Here is a 16,158-nt window from a genome sequence, read left to right on the forward strand (position 1 = left end):
CTATTTATAGGCTTAACATTTCCTTACCCCACTGAAGTTAACCATTTTTCTTTCTTGGGAGTTCCTCTGTTTACATAGTATAGCAATGATGTGAATCATCCATGCATTCTAGTTAGCTACTACTGTACCACCCATCTTTCCTCCCTTCCCACTAATTTAGGCAATGCATGTACATGAAATACCCTAAACATTAATAATAAAGATCATAGTCTGGCCCAGAAAGATCGGACTACAGCAAGTATCACCAACAAAACCAAAAGGGAAGAATAACCTTTCATCAAGTCAACAAAAAAATTATATGTAATGCAACATTTACTAATGTAAAGTAAAGAAAACAGAGAGCATGTCAAAATTAACTTTATTTTACAGGATGATAATGCATGAAGCAAACATGGAATGTCTGTGAAAGTGTATTCAGTCTAGATGTTGAGTGAATGTGTCATCACTCAGTAACCTGGTGCAGTGGAACAATTCTTGTTCAGCCTCATAGTGGCATGATGCTGGTTCTGATTATGGATAGCTGAACTCCTGTAAATAGTGAAAGGTCTCTATTGGACAGTTTTCCAACCATAACATTGTAAAACACTCAGTGGGCTATGAGTTTTTCCAACTTGAAACCCGAGGGCAGATGAAAGACCTGTCGAACTACAGCAAGCTTGTAATTGTTCGTATGAATTTGAGACTAAAAGAACAGGGGGTTGGACAACAACTGCAATTGGACAATAGAACAAATAGGGCTGAGCTTGCTTTATGCAGGGTGCATCATCTAGTATGCACCTGTAATTAAAAATATAATTTCCATCAATAATGTGGAATGAAAAGCTCTAGGTAGCCTAGCCAGCGCATTTGTGGCACACCTTGTATGTCAGTGGCGGACGGCTTGTGTCTCTGAGCTTTTCCATTGTCATCCACAACACCCTCTTGCAGGTACTACCTCGCCCCACACCCCTAGAGTGATATCTTCAAACCACCAACTTACAACCCTGAGACAAGGCTGTGTGTAGCCCATGAAGATCTCCCCCACGGCACGAACCCGAGGGGGGCTCCAACCCGGACAGGAAGATCACGTCAACCCACTCAAGTGACGCACCCCTTCTATGGACGGCATGGAAGAGCACCAGTAAGCCAGTGACCCAGCGCCTGTAATAGGGTTAGAGGCAGAGAATCCCAGTGGAGAGAGGGGAACCGGCCAGGCAGAGACAGCAAGGGCGGTTCGTCGCTCCAGTGCCTTTCCGTTCACCTTCCCACCCCTGGGCCAGACTACACTCAATCATAGGACCTACTGAAGAGATGAGTCTTCAATAAAGACTTAAAGGTTGAGACTGAGTCTGTGTCTCTCACATGGATAGGCAGACCATGACATAAAAATTGAGCTCTATAGGAAAAAGCCCTCTACTCTTCTGGGAAGGCTTTCCACTAGATGTGGAAACATTTCTGCGGGGACTTGCATCCATTCAGCCACAAGAACATTAGTAGGGTCGGGCACTGATATTGGGCGATTAGGCCTGGCTTGCAGTTGGCATTCCAATTCATTCCAAAGGTGTTCGATGGGGTTGAGGTCAGGGCTCTGTGCAGACCAGACAAGTTCTTCCATACCGATCTTGACAAATCATTGCTGTATGGACACCGCTTTGTGCACAGGGGCACTGTCATGCTGAAACAGGAAAGGCCGTTCCCCAAACTGTTGCCACAAAGTTGGAAGCACAGAATCGTCTAGAATGTCATTGTATACTGTAGCGTTAAGATTTCCCTTCACTGGAACTAAGGGGCCTAGCCCGAACCATGAAAAACAGCCCCAGAGCATTATTCCTCCTCCACCAAACTTTACAGTTGGCACTATGCTTTGGGGCAGGTAGTGTTCTCCAGGCATCCGCCAAACCCAGATTAGTCCATCAGACTGCCAGATAGTGAATTGTGATTAATCTCTCCCGAGAACGCGTTTCCACTGCTTCAGAGTCCAATGACGCCAAGCTTTACACCACTCTAGTCGACACTTGGTGTTGCACATGGTGATCTTAGGCTTGCTGCTCAGCAATGGAAACCCATTTCATGAAGTTCCCTATGAACAGTTATTGTGCTGATGTTCCTTCCAGAGGCAGTTTGGAACTCGGTAGTGTGTTTCAACCGAGGACAGACAATTTTTACGCACTACAGCACTCGGCGTTCTGTGAGCTTGTGTGGCCTACCACTTCGCAGCTGAGCCGTTGTTACGCCTAGACATTTCCACTTCACAATACCAGTTGACCGGGGCAGCTTTAACAGGGTAGAAAGTTGACGAACTGACTTGTTGGAAATGTGGCATCCTATGACTGTGCCACGTTGAAAGTCACTGAGCTCTTCAGTAAGGCCATTCTACTGCCAACGTTTGTCTATGGAGATTACGTGACTGTGTGCTCTATTTTATACACCTGTCAGCAACGGGTATTGCTGAAGTAGCCGAATCCACTAATTTGAAGGGGTGTCCACAGTTTTGTGTATATATAGTGTATGTCACTAGGTTATGCTGGCATTAAGACATTGTTTACCAACAGTATAATTTGCTGGCATTGGTAAATTACAAAATTAATCTCATTAAAAGACCTAGAGCTTTTTGTTAGGCATTGTGTTTCACTTTGAAGACACTATCTATGAGTCTCTATGGCCCCTAGTAAAGTAGACAGTGGACTATGATCTGTAGTAAGGGATGCTTTCTCAACGTGGCTACTCATGTAACTCTCTCTGTCACTCAAATAATGTTGCCTGATACCACTTTTTAACATCATGTGCCAATATATATGGATAATCTTCTTTAACCAAAGAACGCAGTTCTCCAAATTTGCTGAAACTCTCCAGAAAGGCAGGTTTTCATTTTGAGCCCTGATCCCTACAGAAAGATGTTAGAATGCTGACTGCTATAGATTCTTAATTCCCATCCTCATTCAGAATAAATGTGAAATTGGTAACATTATAAAGATATTGAAGCACGTTTGATTAGTATGCTAGTAGTTCTTACATAAGAAAACGATGTGTGGGGTTCACTTAGTTTTGTTAGGTTCTAATTTTAAGAGTAAATGACTCCACGGACGCTAGGAAAGCTAAACCAAGTTTAATTCTTCCCAAAGGGTCGATACAGCTGCATTCAGACAAAACATTTTACACAAGCACTGATATTTAACCCTTTCTCAAAGGCTGAGTCTCCTCCTCCACAACTGTACAGCCAATGCATCTCTGTTGCTAGACACAACCTTAGTGATATCTGTTCTTCCTCACTTCATCTGACCTGACCTCGACCCCAAAGTGCTTACTCCTCCCCAACTCAAGGCTGTCATGGTTATTGATACCAGACTGTGTCTCTCCTCCTCCCAGAGATTCCCTGATGGCTAACCATAACATATCCTGACATAATGTAAACGTTATACATTACCCTCTCTCCCTCAGTGACATTGTTAGGTTCTAAGATCTCCACCCGTCTCCCCTACACATTCCAAAGCCATCTGACTCCTACAGATAACCAGTAACTTTGAGGTAAAAACCAGTCTCGTTCACTGTTAGACACTATCCTTCTGAGTATAATAATGTTCCAAGTTTAACCCAGAATTTAACAGTTTATTCCAGTAACAGTGCCTCTTTCAGCCCTTAGACTGCCTGTCACCCAGTCATTTATGATGCAGTTATATGTATTTATTTAGGCTACTCAATGTCTTATAAGACTATAATGCAAACATTTCATGCTAACAAACACTTCTTACTCATTATGTTTGTACAAATACAAAAATGTATATCATTCATTGGTGTGTCATCACTATAATTTCCATTCCAACATTACATGTATGCATTGCAGTGCCATTCTATACAGTCGAAGTACATACCATCAGTGGCGACCCGTCATTCAGGGCAGGTGGGGCAAAACCAGAGCGTCGGGGTTGGTAATCTTCTCTAGTTGTGCCGTGATTGGCTCAGTGTTCTGTCACTCATAGGGACACTACGTCACTGCAAAATCTACGGGGAGAGCTCGAAAATTCAAGCCCCTTAGGTGCTGCCATAGAGTTACATTAGAAGTGCCCATCCAAGAAGGATCAAAGTCAATGGCTACAGATAAAATGACGTCAAATCACGTATCTACCGTTGCTTTGATTTGACTGAACATGTCAACATCATACTTTCAAAATCTTAGCTAGCAAGCAAGCTAGACAAGCCATCATCATGAATCAATTTGACAATCTATTGGAAAATCCTTTTCAATCCTTGTCACATGAAGAGAAATTATAGATAAAAACGTATTGTTGCTCATCAGCCATTGGACATAAACATTACACAACAAGTTGGAAAACGCAAATTTAACAATGAGGGGTTTGGAAGGAATCAGTAACTAACTGTGTTGCAAAGCTATCACTAGCCTGCTATTCAGTGGAAAGGGTTTGTGGTCCAAGTCTGGGTTTAAGGGTCTCCTTTCCAAGCTTTAAAAGGATAAACATTCACATGCAACACCATGGGCCAGAAAAGGTTGAATAGATTGGACATGCTGTCAATCCAGCATGACTTCTGCCGCTTTTAGAACAACTGGAAACTCAGAACTGGGAAATGTCTGACTTCAGTGAGTTCAAGACAACTGGGAGCTCCGACTGAAAACACGTTTTGAGCGATTGAATTCCAAGTCGGGAACTCGGGCCTCTTTCTAGAGCTCCGACTCAAAGATCACTGAAGTCATGATCTGATGACAAAGTTTGATGACAGCAAGGACCGCCGCACCACCTTCCTGTTCAATTGAGCACAACAACGGTGAGTCCAAAAATGTCTTGTATGCTGCTACATAAATTATGGAATATGCCAGGGAGATATGTACAGTATACTGTAGCTAATAAGGTAATACTAAGTGTATGTTTTGTAGTAAGCTGTTAGTAGCCCATGTGCCTCACCCTTATAATTTAATAATTTAGCCTACTGTTCTGACTTTGCTGGTGCACATGTAGCCTATAGCGTGTTTTAGAGAAATGTCATCATTGAATATTATAAGAGCTTTCATTGTCTGCTTATATGCCCTCTCTATTTATCCTATGGTTCTGACGTGGTGTACAGGGATAATACTGTAAGAACGACCCATGTTCTGAATTCTGATGCAGTACATTTCTGTGCTGAACAAGTAGTTATATTGACTATGTCCGTCTTAGCTCGCTCATTAATGTCTTAGTCCTAACCTAACTTTAGGTTGGCTTGTTTACCTCTCTAGTGGGGGCATAGCAAATTGATGAGGACTCGTAGGGTGGTCCCGTGTGGCTCAGTTGGTAGAGCATGGTGTTTGCAACGCCAGGGTTGTGGGTTCGATTCCCACGGGGGACCAGTATGGAGTACGGAGAAGAAAGAAAAATGTATGAAATGTATGCATTCACTACTGTAAGTCGCTCTGGATAAGAGCGTCTGCTAAATGACTAAAATGTAAATGTAATGTAGGGGGGCGTTGCACATGCAAGTAGCGTGCATATGAGAACCAATCAAAAAGTCATTCAAAATTAGAGTTAACCTCTTGTTTTACGAGCCCAAGTCCGCCACCGTGGACATGTCATAATACCCATAAACCCTAGCAGTCAAACACGGAAATGGTTCCATGAATTTTTTTCACCAATAATTTCACATTGTGAATTTTAAACTCTTCAAACTAAGTATGTGTTTGTTGTAGGCTTACCTTGGCGTGACGTATTGATAACCATGCAAATTCTGTCTCAGACAAGGTGAGTTTTACCAATATAGTCAATTTACTCAAAAATATTCCAAATGCTAATTAGCAAAAGAGAAGACCTCAGCAAGACTACAAATTCCTGCAGGAAGCTCCTGCATGTCATTGCTTGCTGGACTTTTAGGCAGAGTTGCAAAGAAAAAGCCATATATCAGACTGGCCAATAAAAAGAAAAGATTAAGATGGGCAGAAGAACACAGACACTGGACAGAGGAACTCTGCTTAGAAGGCCAGCATCCCGGAGTCACCTCTTCACTGTTGCTGTTGAGACTTGTTTTTTGCAGGTACTATTTAATGAAGCTGCCAGTTGAGGACTTGTGAGGCGTCTGTTTCTCAAACTAGACACTCTAATGTACTTGTCCTCTTGCTCAAGTTGTGCACCGAGGCCTCCCACTCTATATTCTGGTTAGGGCCAGTTTGTGCTGTTCTGTGAAGGGAGTAGTACACAGCATTGTACGAGATCTTCAGTGTCTTGGCAATTTCTCGCATGGAATAGCCTTCATTTCTCAGAACAAGAATAGACTGATGAGTTTCAGAAGAAAGTTCTTTGTTTCCGGCCATTTTGAGCCTGTAATCGAACCCACAAATGCTGACGCTCCAGATACTCAACTAGTCTAAAGAAAGCCATTTTTATTGCTTCTTTAATCAGAACAACAGTTTTCAGCTGTGCTAACATAATTGCAAGAGGGTTTTCTAATGCTCAATTAGCCTTTTAAAATGATCATCTTGGATTAGTTAACACAATGTGCCATTGGAACACAGGAGTGATGGTTGCTGATAATGGCCTCTGTACGCCTATGTAGATATTCCATTTTTTTTTTATCTGCTGTTTCCAGCTACAATAGTCATTTACAACATTAACAAAGTCTACACTGTATTTCTGATAAATTTGATGCTATTTTAATGGACAAAAAATGTGCTCTTCTTTCAAAAACAAGGACATTTCTAAGTGACCCCAAACTTTTGAACGGTAGTGTATGTAAGTTCAAAAATAAATAAGGTTTGTTAAAACACATAACAAAACCCACTAATGTACAAATTAACCGATAACTTGTTCTCAACTGGCTACCTGGTTAAATAAGGATGAAATATAAATAACAAAAAACACTTGACTAAAGCATGGAAGATTCCTAACAAATATTGTATCAGTAACAAGGTAAAGGAAGTTTCATTTAAAATGTTACATAAAATGTATCCTGTGAAACCTGTTAGGAAAGATTGAAGCTGAATTTTGATACTGTGTGTTTTATATGTTTATAGTACAATTTTTGGATTGATATACACAACTTTGTTATAAAGAAAACAGAACATGTACAATTTAATTTTTTTGATATGATTTATTTCAGAAATTCTGATATTGATAAGGATGTATATTTATTTCAACTGCTAATAATAATGGGTACATTTCATATTCACAAATGCAAATGGTCTGATTCACTTTGTAAATGAATTTAAACAATATGGGACTACTTTAACTAAAATGAAAAACAAGGCAATCAACCTGTAGTATTATTAATTAATATGATTTGTTTGTGTAGGATTCCTGGCAATGTAAAAATGTTATGTATGCGTTTTTGCATGTGACTATTCCTCTTTTGTTTTGTTGATGTTTGTTAGTAAATAAAGACAAAAAAAGGAGGCAGAGAAGGACGTCACTAGTTAACATTGCCACAAGTCATAATTATGGCTAAACTCCGCCCATTTCTACAAATTATCTCCTTAAAATCTGATTTTAAACCTAACCTTACCAAACAGTACATTTCTGTAGCCAATTTAGACTTTGTGGCTGTAGAATCTGACTTTGTGGCTGTGTTATGTAGTGGAAACCGGCAGGAGAATCACAAAATGTCTCGGACAGCTGCTCTGCTCAGTCATTGGCTGAGTTCAAGGGACAAGCAAGAAAGAACTGGTCCTACTAAATACGTAGATATTGCTGTGGTAGGCATCCCTGTTCCTGGTGTGTCGCAGGTATTGCAGTTTTCTTCCAACTAAGCAACGCAGCAGACAAACTGGGCTAATTGATCAGTTCTGTAATTGCCTAAATTCAGCACACCTGTTTTTTCAGGTTGGTTATATCAAAACTATAAAGTACCAGCGACACTCCAGGATCACTGTTACCTAACCCTGTAATAGTAGTTCTAAGTTTGTGCTTTTCGTAACGTTATATTATGCTCGTAGGGCTGCATCATTTAGTGCATGCAACTGAAACAGACGAGCTATGTTATTTTGGTTGGAACAAAGTCAAAATGGTGTATCGTACAAATTCAAGAAAAAACAAAAATGTGCTTTTTGATCTTCATTTGAGATCAGCGTCATGGGTTCGGTCTAAAATCACATTTTAAGAAGAGAAATTGAACAAATGGGAGGGATATATGACTTACTGGCAGCTAGTGACGACTGCACTACAAAGTCTGACGCATTAACACGCATGCGCTGTTTTATCCATTCTATTCGGGTTCACTGGAATGACATTAGGACTCGTTTGATCTAAAACGAAACTCGATTAAAAAAGATTAGTAAATCTGCATTATTGTTTACTATTATATTCACTGATCATGCGATCCTGCTAGATCTATCGTCTGAAAAGAGCCAAAGCCAGCAGCGGTAAAGCAGTTGCTTGTTGGTGAGCTAGCAATAGTTGTTACGATATGGCAAGGTAATTGTCAAAAGGCTTTTTACAGAATGTGGAGAAGGCACTTCGTAATTGCTTGGAAGGCAACGCCTGGATAAGAAGATCCCTACTTAGATATTTTGTTGAAAATTAGATAAACATGGGTATGCCATTATTGTCCCATCCGTGCTTTAAAGCAATTTGTGTCATTGCTTTACTCAATGGGCTTGGCGACTGCAGCGAGGGTGAGTAAACGTTACCTTATAGCGAGCAACAGCTACAACATAGCTCGAGCGGCTTTCCTTCTCGGATATTCTAGGTTTCCAGTCGATAGCACAGTCAAAGTCCAAATTGTTTATATCGTAAACATTTATGTATAAAATAAAATGTTGCTTTTTGGGTCATAATATAAGGTTAGGTTTAAAATCCAATTTTAAGAGGGGAAATAGCCGTGGTTTATTACTTTGTTAATGTGGTAACGACCGCTACTATGTCGCAAGAGGGATTCTAGAATTTGGCTAACTGTATGAGAAGGGTGCAACTGCAGCTCGCTATTAGGGGCGTTCCTGCATCTGTAGGACCCCCTTTTTATACGAATATTGGTAACTTTTTACGCTATGACACCAGTACAGGTGCGCTCCACTACAGTAGATGGTGCTAATGCACCATAATGTTGGATGCCAACCGCTGATACACCTCAGAAGAAGAGGGGGAGGGGGGCAAAAACGGTAGCTAGCTATATCACTACACATGCTAGTGCCCCTGCCTGTCTGGCTCTGGTTTCCCGCAGATGGGAGTGAAGGACATTGTGCTAGCTTAGCCAGCTACTCCTAAGGAGGACACTGGTACACAGCAGGTGGGAGGCGAGGGCGACACTGTGTGCTAGTACTGCTAGCTAGCTAGCACACGTGTCGCTAGCAAATGGTGTTGCCCATGCCTCCTGTGTACCTGCGTAGTTAGCGGTAAGCGGGGGCGACACCGTGTGCTAGTTAACTAGCAAGCTGGCTAGCTCCAACCCCCTGCCTGCTGTACTAGCGAGAGGCAGGGGGGCGACCGGAAGACAGTGTCCTTCGTCTCCGCCTTTTGGGCACTGTTTTCTAGTAGTCCTGTGAACGATGGTGAGGGCTGGGCAGGCGGGAGCAAAGGACGCTGTCTATCGGTATCGCTCCCACTACCTAGCAAAGAGGACTCCGTTACACGTCAGGAGGTGGTGAATGTTTTTTTTTATTTCCCTTTTGATCCACATTCAAAAGTGTCACACAAGCATGAAGATGTTGTGCATGAGGGGGGGGGTTGTTATGAAGGAACCAATGGGATGCTCGAGGGGGGTGTTCCTGCAGATTCATAAATGCCCACATGCAGGAGCACCCCGAATTGCGGGCTGCAGTTGCACACTATTGAACAACATCCCTGCACGTGCTTTGAATGTTTTCTCAATCCAGACTGATACACGGCCCAGTCTAGTAATGGAAGTAGTTGGCCCAGTCTAGTAATGGAAGTAGTTGGCCCAGTCTAGTAATGGAAGTAGTTGGCCCAGTCTAGTAATGGAAGTAGTTGGCCCAGTCTAGTAATGGAAGTAGTTGGCCCAGTCTAGTAATGGAAGTAGTTGGCCCAGTCTAGTAATGGAAGTAGTTGGCCCAGTCTAGTAATGGAAGTGCTAACTACACTACCATGAGCTTTCCACTTCCTTGACGTCATTATTTGACCAGTGTGTTGGTTACCTTTGTGTTGGTTTCACCTTTAAAAGAAAAGTCCCCAATTAGTGTAATCAAGTTATTTTAAACTACACTGCTGTTTATATTAGTAACACCTTAATTAACCACCAAGGCCTTATGAGTATTGTCATGTGTCATTGGTACAATTATAGTAGCCCAAGGCTGTGAAAAGCTTTGAAACCTCATAAACCCAATCATATCGCCCAGGGGTATTCAACTGGGGGTCCGCGGCCAAGGTAGGCTACTGCAGCGGGTCTGCAAATTTTTATGAATGTCGCTAGCAATAACAGAAAAAACACATTTTGAATTGCGTTCATACAGTAGAAAATAGGATATCTTATTTCTAGTGACGTCAACTTTATTTCTCAACTCCTAATATTGAGCAAATTATGCTCAATGGAGCCAATTACTCACTGGAGTATCTGACATAGGCTTTGAAAAAGCACCTGCGAATAGGCTACCAGTGCGGCAAGTGCCGCTGGCTGCTGGTAAGCTTTCTTGACTTGGACATACATTTTTGGCAACACATGGGTAACCTTGGTTTAAACGGCTGCTCTCAGTGAAAATGTGTTTTGACTTAGTCTATTAGTTAGAAAGGTATGTTAGTTTACATTTCCAATTCCAATTATGGGGGGAGGTCAAAATAATGAAAAACTGTCTACCCGTGTTGTAGTAGTGAACTGCATGTAGTTCAACTTGTAATTTAACTACACTTTGCAGTAGCTTGGTGTTAGTTGAACTAAATTCATATCTTGCAATTGTTTTCAGTAGTTAATACATTTTATGTTGTAGTGGTGTAGCTAAATACTGGAACTGCATGCTATTTGTTTTGCTAAAATAAAATATGGGTGAGTAGGCAATTTCCTTTAATTTTTTTGGGCTTCATACCTACCTAATTCTTACTTGAAACCATTTTTGTGTTTTAATAGGTTTAATTACACATTCTGTTAACACCTAACACCAGAGTGATCTGTTATTGCAATTTATAGTCTATGTAGTTTATTTTAGATTTAGATATGATCATTTATCAGAAAGTAGTTTGTAGTAAACTACTTTTTCAAAGAAACTTTAAGTAAACTATATATAGTGTAGCTTATCTTCTTCCAGTGTAAAGTAATTGGTAGCTTGGTTAACTATATATATTTTACAGCTGCTTCTCCAACTGTCTACCAAATCTATTCATTTTAAAGTGTTAGTTACTTCTCCTTGCCATTGTCATTCACCTGTTTAGACAAGACTGGAACATTCATGTTTTTGCTGAAGTATGATGCAGTCCCTGAGTCGCCGGTTTGCCTGGGAGGGGGTCCCTGGGCAAGAAAAGTTTGAAGACCCCTGATATAGCTAACAAACTCCCTCAAGTGAACATTTTCAACAGGTATCTTGGTCAGGTGTGATATTAGTCCACTTTCAATAGTTTCTGTAGGCCACTGTCAGCACTCAGGCCTATATTACCAAGCTTGCTATGTTGGACTGGATGTGGTTGTGTACACACTTAACCATCTTACCACCTTCTATAAGGACTTACATCTAGCCAGCATATCCAACCCACTTGCTTACAGCTGCACTAGGGTTGGACAGGCCTCCTGTTTAGATTAACACACCGTGGAGATGGAGCGAGATATAGGTCGGAAAACATACCTCTATCCAGGGTTGAGAAATGGCGTTGAAATGTCCCATTAACCCAACTGTTACACAGAGAAGATTGAAAGACTGCTTTAAAAAAAAATGTACTTCCCTTTTTGTTAGGGCTGGGTGATATATTGAATTACTTGGATTCATTAGAATTCGTTTTTTCACAGTATTCCAAATGCCTGTGTCGCAAGAATCAAGGTTATAGTTTTATTTTTTTCACTCTTGATGTCTTATCTCCTTCGCTCATTCTGTGCTGTGTGTACCTTCCCATTTACACGAGAGATCTGTATATAATGATGAGATGCATATGTCTCCGCCCTAACAATGGGAGTTGTTGTCCCTAAGGCAGGCGACAAGCTTAGGTCCTAAATAAACCCATATAAATGCATTGGGATTGTTTTGGACAGATTTTAGGGAGAGTGAAACTTCTCGCTTTGCCTCTTCATCTCTGTTTACACGCACACATCAAGCCCCTGCCACTCACAACAACAAAGATGAGAGGAATTCTTCCTCTGACAAGCTGTTTCAATTTGAGGTTTGGTCTAACAGAATTGGTCATATGGACACTGAAGCACATTGAGACATTATTTTACTGTAAAATAGAAGTTAACCTTTCTAACGATACCTTTTTATGTCACAAATCAAATTGCGTGCAGAGCATACTACTAAAACGAGAGTATCAATGAACCTTGATTCTGGAAAATGAATGCTCAGCTTGTTGTGCGCAGCATTGCGCTACTAAGTACTGTTCGGAGGATCAGGGTTGGGGAGTAACAGATTACCAAAGAACAGTAACTATGTTACCAGCAAAAAATATTGTAATAAGATTACAGATACTTTTGAAAAACTAGAGGATTACTTTTAAATTCTGTTTTCTCAATGACATTCGAATCAGCATTGAAAAAAGGCACAAGTTTAAGTTTGTTCCACCTGAGCAAGTCTGACCACAAGTCAGAGACCACTATGATGACACCAAATGGGTTTGATGGATTGCGGGAAAATAAGTTATAGGCTTTTGTAGGCTACAGTCCAAGCTATGTCTTCCAATGGTGCGACTGCTGTCGGCATCCAAAGATTATCCAACTTGAATCAACTCTTGGAGGTAAGGATGACTGCAGTGGTGTAGTCTACGGCGATATGGATATCACTTATTATTGATATCTACATAGCGCATTGATGTGAATCACTCTGCTGCTCTCTGTGCCTTACGGATTGTGGTTGTTGTGGATGGCTGTTCACAAATCTAAATGTGTATTTGAACCCAATAATGGTTGAATTCAAGAAGTTTAATCATTGTTTTTGAAAACAGTGGACAGCCAGTGAAAAATGTGCTCTTGCAACAGCTGCATAGTGCAGATCCAAGCCTATGGAATAAAGGTGGGGCTTTTATTGCTCAATCTAATTCATACTTATAAATCCATGCAGTTCTATATACACACACACACTGCTGGTCAAAAATGTTAAATCCTTGAATGAGTATGTATTCTTTATTTTTACTATTTTCTACATTGTAGAATAATAGTGAAGACATAAAAACTATGAAATAACATAGTTTTGCACACTCTTGGCATTCTGTCATGGCAAAGGGTAACTACTTTGAGGAATTTCAAATATAAAATATATTTTGATATAACACTTATTTTTTGTTGTTGGTTACTACATAATTCCCTATGTGTTTTCCATAGTTTTGATGTCTTCACTATTCTACAATGTAGAAAATAGTAAAAAGAAACAATTGAATAACTGGTACTGTACATATATTGTGATTTGCCCATAAGTTGGAAAAAATGTTGATAATTTTTAGGCCATATCGCCCAACCCTACTTTTCGTCCTCATGCTAAGTAGCAGATGCCACAGCAGCCATTTTGTAATGGCACTAGAACAGGGGTATTTAACCGGGGGCTAGGGATCCAGAAGAAAATGTGTGTATGTTTTTTTTATTTTTTATGAATATTACTAGCAACAACTGAATAAACACATTTTGCGTTACATACCTACAGTAGAAAAGGGGATATCTTCTCTGTAATAATGTTGAGCAAATTACACTCATTGGAGCCAATTACTCACTGGAGTATCTGACATAGGCTTTGAAAAAGCACCTGCGAATAGGCTACCAGTGTGGCAAGTGCTGCTGGTAAGCTTTCTTGACTTGGACATACATTTTTGCTAACCTTTGTTTAAACTTGTTGCGGTCTTAATGCTTATTTTGCTTCAAAGCCAGACACGACTATGCCCCTTAAGACGTGTCCCAAATGGCCCTCTATTACCTATGTAGTGTGCTACTTTTGACCAGGGTCCATAGGGCTCTGGTCAAAAGTATTGTACTTTAAAAGGAGTGGGGTGCCATTTGGATGCATCCTCAACAGGAAGTGGTGGTGGGTCATGGGAGTTTTCAGCTATTAGATCCAGTTTTTCCTGTGACAGTGTTTCCTAAAAGTATCAAATCAGATTCTATCATTGGATGGACAGATGGCATGGGCACCGGCGTGAGCAGGGACTGGAGATGTGTAGGGACAGTGTTTGTGATGATATAGAGAGCTAATCGGCCTACCATGCAGTTAATTTCCTAGATGCAGGGCATTCATTTATAGCCTGACGACTCACACTTTATTCTTCCGCTGCTCTGTCGTTCGCTGCATACTTTAGTTTTACAGGGTGACTACACTGCTCTTGTTGCGTTGCCGAGCGTTGCAAAATAAAATTTGAAATCTATATTATTCAATTATTGCACCCACAATGCTCACGCGCGCCAACCAGCGTCTGCGTTGCCAAGGGAAATCAGTTCTATTTCTGATGCAGATCGCGCTGCAAGTCCTGCCTCTCCCGTCTCCTCATTGGTTTATAGAAGCAGGTACCCACGTGCCATCTGCTCATTGGTTATACCCACGTGGGTGACTGAAGACGAATGAGGTCAGTGGCGGTAATGCACCTAATTTATGAAAGTTGCCAATCGCAATATAAAGTCGAAGAAAAAGCCTGGAAGGAAGAGAGATGACTAGAAACGATTCGGTTGACCGTTTTATGTGTGGATTAATTGGCAGAGTAGAGGACCTTGTGTATTTCAGGTAAAATAACAACTCAATATTTATATCCCAGGACAAATTAGCTAGCAACCTCAAGCTAGCTAAATTGGACAAATTAGCTAGCATGTGCAAGCTAACTAGCTAAATTGCCAATTTTTTTTAATGCTTTTTGACCTGTCTCCAAATTAATATAATTGGTTCAGAGTTTGTTTTGATATTTTAACCTGCGTGTCGTAATCGCGTTTGGTGTGGGGGGGACAAAATACATTTATGCACGATTGCGCACACGCACAGCCGGTTTGGGTTCTGTGTTAGACTGCCATCATTGAAGTTGTATGTGGTGACGAGGGGTGTTGTATAAAAAAATTAATCAGCGATTGGATTGTCTAACCAATCAGAGTATCAAAGCCAATGACGAATTTTCAAACCACCGCTTTACCCACGTGTTCTGGCCTAGCCCATTGGTTTCTGAACCAACCAGATGGCCCCAAAGTATTCACATTTGAAAGTTCGGAGGTACTAAGATCAAGACTCATTGTGGAGAAGAAACTAACGTTCATGGGTGTGGCGTAGCGTTTGGCTGTAGCCAGGCAAATTCATTTAATGGTGAAGGTCCCCTGTCTGTGACAAATAAACCAAGCCTAGTGGCATGTTGTGGTTATGTAAGTGTGTGTTGATGAGCAGGGACAAAGCCCTTACTGTATGTTACATCGACCTTGGTTGTTGTTTTTTTTTTGTGTCCAAGATGCAACCATAGTGGACCAGTCTGGGCAACTTGATCGTTTCAAAACCTGTAAGGATGTTGAATAATTGAGATGTAGATTGTTCCAAAATCCAGCACAGATGTGCACTCCAACAGGATGTGACAAGGTTGCCATGGTTACTCGTCAACAGAGACCTCACCGTCCCCTCCAACCCACTGAGGTATAAAGAACTGGAGACTGTTTTCAACACAGTCTACTCTCGATCGCGTATGCCGATTCATGGACCGGCTATATCCGGGTTGCATATAAAAAACTAAACATGCACTAGCACTCAATGCACACAGGGAGCACTGTGAACAGTGATAACTTTCCGTTGTCCAAAAACAAGGCAGACATTAGCTTTTTTTTTTTTTAGCTAGGGAAGTCAGTTAAAAGCTTTCTTATTTACCCGGACGACGCTGGGCCTATGGGACCCCCGATCACAGCTGGTTGTGACACAGCCTGGGGCTGATTATCAAATGTTAATATTTTCGGCTGTGAGTGATGGGGAAAAAATCTAGTCATCACCTTTGTGCACAAAATATAAGAAAATTCCTATTAAGACAGTTTATCTGACTTCTCTATGTGGCCGTCTATGGAAATTGTTTTTCTAGACTGGGCGTCAGTTAAAGTGCAGCACCTACGCTAGACTGTAGGAGCTGTCAAAATCGTGATTCTAGACCGGAACGTTGGCCCGTTGCTCCAACCCACACGAAGCAACGA

The 16,158-nt window shown here is 41.1% G+C and overlaps 1 protein-coding gene across 2 annotated transcripts in view; it reads left to right on the top strand.

The window, feature by feature from the left end:
- Window positions 1–8,136: 8,136 nt before the first annotated feature.
- The window catches only part of adam9a (ADAM metallopeptidase domain 9a), a 104,021-nt gene continuing 95,999 nt past the window's right edge, over window positions 8,137–16,158 (top strand). For both annotated transcript variants that reach the window (XM_014174863.2, XM_014174864.2), the window contains exon 1: window positions 8,137–8,566. In XM_014174863.2, the coding sequence (XP_014030338.1) occupies window positions 8,482–8,566 (85 nt within the window). In that variant the 5' untranslated portion in view covers window positions 8,137–8,481. The remainder of the gene's footprint in view (window positions 8,567–16,158) is intronic.

This window comes from Salmo salar, chromosome ssa26, assembly GCF_905237065.1.
Source record: "Salmo salar chromosome ssa26, Ssal_v3.1, whole genome shotgun sequence".
Lineage (NCBI taxonomy): Eukaryota > Metazoa > Chordata > Actinopteri > Salmoniformes > Salmonidae > Salmo > Salmo salar.